This window comes from Lucilia sericata, unplaced genomic scaffold, assembly GCF_015586225.1.
Source record: "Lucilia sericata isolate MDLA Ls3-8-SP2 unplaced genomic scaffold, ASM1558622v1 Contig000382F_arrow, whole genome shotgun sequence".
Lineage (NCBI taxonomy): Eukaryota > Metazoa > Arthropoda > Insecta > Diptera > Calliphoridae > Lucilia > Lucilia sericata.
Genome location: NW_023994401.1, coordinates 84078 through 92198, shown reverse-complemented (window position 1 = coordinate 92198; position 8121 = coordinate 84078). Strand labels below are relative to the sequence as shown.

At 30.3% G+C, this 8121-nt stretch overlaps 1 protein-coding gene across 1 annotated transcript; it reads left to right on the top strand.

The window, feature by feature from the left end:
* On the top strand, window positions 1-360 carry LOC119604325. The gene has a single exon (XM_037956889.1). The coding sequence runs from the start codon at window positions 21-23 to the stop codon at window positions 321-323; it is 303 nt and encodes a 100-aa protein (XP_037812817.1). The 5' UTR covers window positions 1-20; the 3' UTR covers window positions 324-360.
* Window positions 361-8121: the final 7761 nt, after the last annotated feature.

Genomic DNA, 8121 nt, shown 5'->3' with positions numbered 1-8121 from the left:
AACAATTACAAAATTCAGACATGAATTTCAAAATTTTTACTATGCCTTTGTTGATTCTTGTTGCTTTCAACGTGCACCAGATCTCAAGTGAACTTCAAGGAGAAAACAAGGAAGCCGCAAATCTGAGACATCAATTTTGTTTTCCTTCGCAGACTTATAATATTCCCTATCCATTTAATTGTTTGAACTATTATGAGTGTATTAATGGTGTTTTAAAGATAAAACTTTGCCCCGTTGGTTTCGCTTTTGACTGGATTAAGCTGGATTGTGTGAAAAAAGCTGAAGCAATATGTGCTACATTTATGGATAAGCAATTAAATTAATTATTTAATTATTATAATATTATATACTATTCATAATTTTTGCCCTATATTATTTCTTTATTTTAATAATTTTGTTACAAGAAATAACTTAAAAAATACAATAAATAAATTTCAGAAAGTTTCTGTCTTGTGTAGACAGATTCTATAGAAAAAAGCTATATTGATTTTTTTTGGAATTTATAGTTATTTTAAACTTTAGATTAAGATATCTCGAAGAGGCAAGAAGATATAACAGAGGTTAAACCTTTAGTTAAAAGTCGACAGATTGGACTTTCAGGTGACATAACAAACTTTATAAATAAAAGTTTATTCGCGCGGTTGTAACGCCTCAAACTTTAGGACATGATATCTCGAAAACCTGATGTAATTGAAAAATTCTAAAGCCAACTTCGCATTCAGCACAGCTCAATCCTTTAGAAAAGTATACCTTGGTCTGTGGGATTTTGTTGGCCTGTGTTTTGTCAAATTTGTTGGCCTGTGTTATTTTTTTTCCAAAAAATTACAAATGTTAATGTTTTCTTAATCATTGGATACATGCAATTTCATTTTGAATTGTATTCTTTAAGACAGCTTTTCCTTAATAAACATTGCTCACTTTTCATCAAGAAGAATTGGCATCTTGGCTAGGCAACTGTTTCTTAACGAGAGATGCTCGATTCCAGATAACTTTTCCTTAAGGAATGTCCCCTCTAGGTTGCTCTCATCAAGACAACTTTTCCTTAAGGAAAGTTACTCCCTTCTAGGAGACTTTTTCTTAAGAAAAGTATCATTATTCTTGACAAAAGTTGTCCTGAAAAGAGGAACATAGTTGAGGGTAACATTTCTTAAGGAAAAGTTGTAACTGTCGTTAAAAACACTTGCCTAGGAAAGAGAAAATTGTCAATTATTCTAAATGAAAGGTGAGTAATATTCATTAAGTAACAGTCATCTTAATGAAAACAATTCAGAATGCATTTGTGCGTGTATTTCATGATTAAGAAAACACTAGCTATACCCAGTGTGCTTCGCTACCCTGATCGTAATGAAATAAAATAAATATTATTATTGTAAATGTATAATATCTGAAATATGAAAATGTTCTCACTTACTCCGGGCTCTACGTGCATAGTTTCATATTTCTAGGTTCAATATTATAGAAAACTCAAAAAGTATCTTTTGAAGAACGAAAAAGTACCAAAAAGACCTCTTTTATATATGTGCTCAATTACTCCGCACTCTACGTGTTTAATTTCATGTTTCTAGGTTCAATATTATAAAAAATTCAGAAAGTACCTTTTGAAGAACGAAAAAGTACCAACAAATTCTCTTTTATAGGTTCTCACATAATCCGGGCTCTACATACATAATTTCATGTTTCTAGGTTCAATATTATAGAACTTTCAAAAAGTACCTTTTGAAGAACGAAAAAGTACCAAAAAGTCCCCTTTTATGGGTTGTCACTTAATCCGGGCTCAACATACTTAATAACATGTTTCTAGGTTCAATATTATAGAAATTTCAAAAACTATCTGTCGATGAACGGAAAGGTACCAAAAAGACCTCTTTTATGGGTTCACACTTAATCCGTGCTATACATATTTAATTTTATGTTTCTAGGTTCAATATTATACAAAAATTCAAAAAGTACCTTTTGAAGAACGTAAAGGTACTAAAAAGTCCCCTTTTATAGGTTCACACTTAATCCGGGCTATACATATTTAATTTTATGTTTCTAGGTTCAATATTATAGAAAATTCAAAAAGCACCTTTTGTAGAACGAAAAAGTACAAAAAAATCCCCTTTTATAGGTTCTCACTTAAAACGGACTCCATTTGCTTAATTTCACGTTTCTAGGTTCAATATTATACAAAAATTCAAAAAGTACCTTTTGAAAAACGAAAAAGTACCAAAAAGTCCCCTTTTATAGGTTCTCACTTAATCCGGGCTCTACATGCTTAATTTCATGCTTCTAGGTTCAAACTCAAAAAATTACCAGTCGAAGTACGATAAAGTACCAATAAGTTCAATTTAATAGAAAACTAAAAAAGTACCAGTCAAAGGACGAAAAGTACAAAAAAGTCCCCTTTATAGATTCTCATTTACTCCGGGCTCTACATGTTTAATTTCATTTTTCTAGGTTTAATTTTAAAGAAACTTTAAAAAGTACCCTCCATATGTAGAACGAAAAAGTACCGAAGAATCCCTTTATTATTAATTTCATATTTCGATAATATCATAGAAAACTCAAGAAGTACCAAAAATAAGTACAATTTTTAACCCTTAAACGTCCAAATATTCAAAAAGTACTAAATTCCAATTTTTATTTTTTTTCGTTAAGTTATGAAAGAGTCAAAAATATTTGTTGAATGTTCAAAAGGGGCCAAATTTGAAAAAAGTACCAGACACCTGTCCTATTATTAAACTGTTATTGTAGTTTAGGAGATATAATCTTACCAAATTTACCCGTTTTTACCCCCTAAAGATTCGAATTTTCAAAAATCCCGTCTTAGTGGATCTATTTGGTTGGAGACCAACCTCAGCTTCAACCGTTTAGGCTGTGCGATGATGAATCAGTCAATCAGTCAGTCAGTAACGTTAATATTTTTTATATATAGATTAACAATTTTAATTTTTGTTGAAAAAATTATTAAATTTTCTAGAAGTAAATATTTTTTAATTAATAATTTCTTGCAACTTATAAGTACATACATATGTATTTAATAAAGTCGTAAAAGAATATTTGAAAACATTGATAAAATATTTGTTAACAAAAAAAATGAATTTAAAATTTGTAACATGATTCAGAAAACCTTAATTTTTTGCAGATTTTTCTTTAACGGCTATATAAATATGAAAACAACTCCCGATTTATTTAGTTCTTGATAAATATTTAAAAAGAAAACAATTACAAAATTCCGATATGAATTTCAAAATTTTTACTTTACCTTTGTTGATCCTAGTTGCTTTCAACGTGCCCCAGATCTCAAGTGAACTGGAAGGAGGAAACAAGGAAGCCGCAAATAAGAGACATCAATTTTGTTTTCCTTCGGAGACTTATGATATCCCTTATCCTTTTAATTGTTTCAACTATTATGAGTGTATTAATGGTGTTTTAAAACTTAAACGTTGCCCCGTTGGTCTCGCTTTTGACTGGGTTAAGCGGCTTTGTGTACCAAAAGCTGAAGCAATATGTGCTACATTTATGGAGTAACAATTTAATTGTTTAATTATTGTAATATTATTTTTTTTGCTCTATCTTATTTCTTTATCTTAATAATTTTGTTGCAAGAAATAACTTAAAAAAAAATACAATAAATAAATTTCAGAAAGTTTCTGTCTTGTGTAGACAAATTTCTAAAGAAAAAGGCTAAATTGATTTTTTTTTAAATTTATAGTTGTTTTAAACTTTAGATTAAGATATCTTTAAGAGGGAAGAAGATATAACAGAGGTTAAACCTTTAGTTAAATGTCGACCGATTGGACTTTCAGATAACATAACAAACTTTATAAATAAGGGTGTCTTCGCTCGGTTGTAAATGTGGCCCAAAACGGGGTTTTTTGAAATTTTAGGACATGATATCTCAAAAACCTGATATGATTGTGAAATTCTAAAGCCAACTTCGCACTCAGCACAGTTCAATCCTTTAGTTTGCCTTTGATTACCTTTTGTTGGCCTGTGTTATTTTTTTTCTTAAGACAAATTTTCCTTAATGAATATTGCTCTCTATTCATCAAGAAGAATTGACATCTTGGCTAGGCAACTGTTTCTTAACGAGAGATGCTCGATTCCAGATAACTTTTTCTTAAGGAATGTCCCCTCTAGGTTGCTCTCATCGAGACAACTTTTTCCTAAGAAAAGTTGCTAAACGGGAGTTGCTCTATTGTAGACAACTTTTCCTTACTCTTGAGAACTTTTCCTTAAGGAAAGTTGCTCTAATCTAGACAACTTTTGTCTTCTCTAGCCAATTTTATATAGAAAATTGTGTTGTAGACAAAATTTTTCTAGACAAGACAAAGTTGTCTAGATTAGAGAATAAGTTTCTTTAAGGAAAAGTTGTCTAGAATAGAGCAACTTTCTTTAAGGAAAAGTTGTCTAGAATAAAGCAACTTTGCTTAAGGAAAAGTTAACTAGAATAGAGCAACTTTCCTTAAGGAACAAGTTGTCTAGAATAAAGCAACTTTCCTTAAGGAAAAGTTATGACAAAGAGAGTAACTTTCTTTAAGGAAAGGTTGTCTAGAAAATAACAACTTTCCCCAAGAAAAAGTTGTCTAGAATAGAACAACTTTTCTTTAGAAATACTTTCCTATACGAAAGTAAATTTATCTTGAGGAAAGTTTGTCATTTTCGGACAACTTTTTCTTAAGCTTAGTTGCTCTCATCGAAATAACTGTTCAGACAAGGTTTCCTTAAAGAAAGTTACTCTATTTTAGACAAATTCTCCTAAAGAAAAGTTGCTGTATTCTAGACAAAAGAATTTTTTACAGAGTTTCTGTAGACAGGTTTATTTTCTATAGAGTAAAAGTTATGTTTTCTCCTTAAGTTGTCTTAAAGAGAGCAACTGTTTCTTAATAGACAGTAACAACTTTTCTCTATGAAAAGTTGCCTAGAAAAGAGTTACTTTTCATACGAAAAACTTTTCTAGAAAAAGTTGTCTTAAAGAGAGCAGCTTTCCTGGGTGAAAAGTTAAAATAGAGGAAATAGAGCAACTTTCGTTAAGAAATAGTTGCCTAACCAAGTTGCCAATTCTTCTTAATGAAAAAAGAGCAATAATAATTATGGAAAAGTTGCCTTAATGAAATCAAATCAGGGGAAACTTGCATGTTTCTTATGATTAAAACAATTTACATTTTTTTGTAATAAAAATAATTTAATTTTCAAGACGTAAATAAATTTTAATTAATAATTGTTTTGATAAAATACTTGTTAATAGACAACAATTTAAAATTTGTAACATGATTTCAGAAAAACTTAATTTGGTGATTTTTTTTAAAAGGCTATATAAATATGAAAACAAACTCTTAATTTATTTAGTTCTTGATAAATATTTAAAAAGAAAACAATTACAAAATTCAGATATGAATATAAAAATTTTAACTTTGCCTTTGTTGATCCTAGTTGCTTTCAATGTGCCCAAGATCTCAAGTGAACTGGAAGTAGCAGACGAGCATTTAACAGACGACGTAGATGATATACATATATTTTGTTTTCCTTGGCAGACCAATAATATACCTTATCCACTTAACTGTATCGACTATTACGAGTGTGCTAAGGGTATTTTAAAACTTAAACGTTGCCGCCTTGGTTTCGCTTTTGACTGGATTAAGCTGCGTTGTGTGCCAAAAGCTCAAGTAATATGTGGTATATTTGTAGATTAAGTAATTAATTAATGTAAAACTTATCTAAACCATTTTTTTCAAAATATAATAAAACTTTTAAACCAAAATAATCTACAACCTTAAATTCAATTCAAAATACAGATTAGTTTTGTCTAGAGAAATTGGTCTGATCTAGACAAATTTTTATAGAAAACTGTTTTGTCTAGACAATTTTCTATAGAAAATGGTCTGATCTAGACAAACTTCTATAGAAAATTGTCTTGTCTTGATTACTTTCTATAGAAAATTTTCTTGTTAAACAAATTACTTTAGATAAGTTTCGTATCTTATAGACAACTTTCTATAGAAAATTGCTTTGTGTAGACATATTTCTATAGAAAATGATCTTGTCTATATAAATTTCTTTATCAAAACTGTCTTGCATACAAATCTTACTTGTCATTTGCCAAATGTTCCATAAACAAAATTTCTAACAGGCATGGATAATTTAAATTTTAAAATAGTACTAAATTAGAATTAAAATAGTACTTTTTTAAGTTCTAAAGAACTAAACAAATTTTCCGCTAGACTATAGACACACTAGACAATAGACTAGACTATAGAGTAGACTATATTCTAGACTAGTCTAGACTCTAGACTACACTAGAGACAAGACTATAGACTAGACTATAGACTAAACTATAAACTAGACTATAGACTAGACCATAGACTAGCCTATAGACTTGACTACAGACTAAACCATAGACTAGACTATAGACTTGACTATAGACTAAACTATAGACTAGACTATAAACTAGGCTATATACTAGACTATAGACTAGACTAGAGACTGGACTATAGACTAGACTATAGACTAGACTAGAGACTGGACTATAGACTAGACTATAGACTAGACTATAGACTAGACTATAGACTGGACTATAGACTAGACTATAGACTGGACTATAGACTAGACTATAGACTAGACTATAGACTAGACTATAGACTAGACTATAGACTAGACTATAGACTAGACTAGACTAGACTAGACTAGACTATAGACTAGACTATAGACTAGACTATAGACTAGACTATAGACTAGACTATAGACTAGACTATAGACTAGACTATAGACTAGACTGTAGACTAGACTATAGACTAGACTATAGACTAGACTATAGACTAGACTATAGACTAGACTATAGACTAGACTATAGACTAGACTATAGACTAGACTATAGACTAGACTATAGACTAGACTATAGACTAGACTATAGACTAGACTATAGACTAGACTATAGACTAGACTATAGACTAGACTATAGACTAGACTATAGACTAGACTATAGACTAGACTATAGACTAGACTATAGACTATACTATAGACTAGACTATAGACTAGACTATAGACTAGACTATAGACTAGACTATAGACTAGACTATAGACTAGACTATAGACTAGACTATAGACTAGACTATAGACTAGACTATAGACTAGACTATAGACTAGACTACAGACTAGACTATAGACTAGACTATAGACTAGACTATAGACTAGACTATAGACTAGACTATAGACTATAGGACTAGACTATAGACTAGACTATAGACTAGACTATAGACTAGACTATAGACTAGACTATAGACTAGACTATAGACTAGACTATAGACTAGACTATAGACTAGACTATAGACTAGACTATAGACTAGAACTATAGACTAGACTATAGACTAGACTATAGACTAGACTATAGACTAGACTATAGACTAGACATAGACTAGACTAGACTAGACTATAGACTAGACTATAGACTAGACTATAGACTAGACTATAGACTAGACTATAGACTAGACTATAGACTAGACTATAGACTAGACTATAGACTAGACTATAGACTAGACTATAGACTAGACTATAGACTAGACTATAGACTAGACTATAGACTAGACTATAGACTAGACTATAGACTAGACTATAGGACTAGACTATAGACTAGACTATAGACTAGACTATAGACTAGACTATAGACTAGACTATAGACTAGACTATAGACTAGACTATAGACTAGACTATAGACTAGACTATAGACTAGACTATAAACTAGACTATAGACTAGACTATAGACTAGACTATAGACTAGACTATAAACTAGACTATAGACTAGACTATAGACTAGACTATAGACTAGACTATAAACTAGACTATAGACTAGACTATAGAATATACTATAGACTAGACTATAGACTATACTATAGATTAGCCTATTGACTAGACTATAGACTAGAGTATAAACTACACTATTAACTAGACTATAGACTTGATTATAGACAAGACTATAGACTAGACTAAATATACTGGCCTATAGATTGGTGTGTGAACTATTTATCAAAAGTTTATAAGTTAGAAAAAGTACCGAAAATGTCGTGGGGGTACCACGGCATTTTTCAATATAAAAAAGTACTGGAAAAGTACTAAAGTATTAAATTTTCCACTCCTGATATA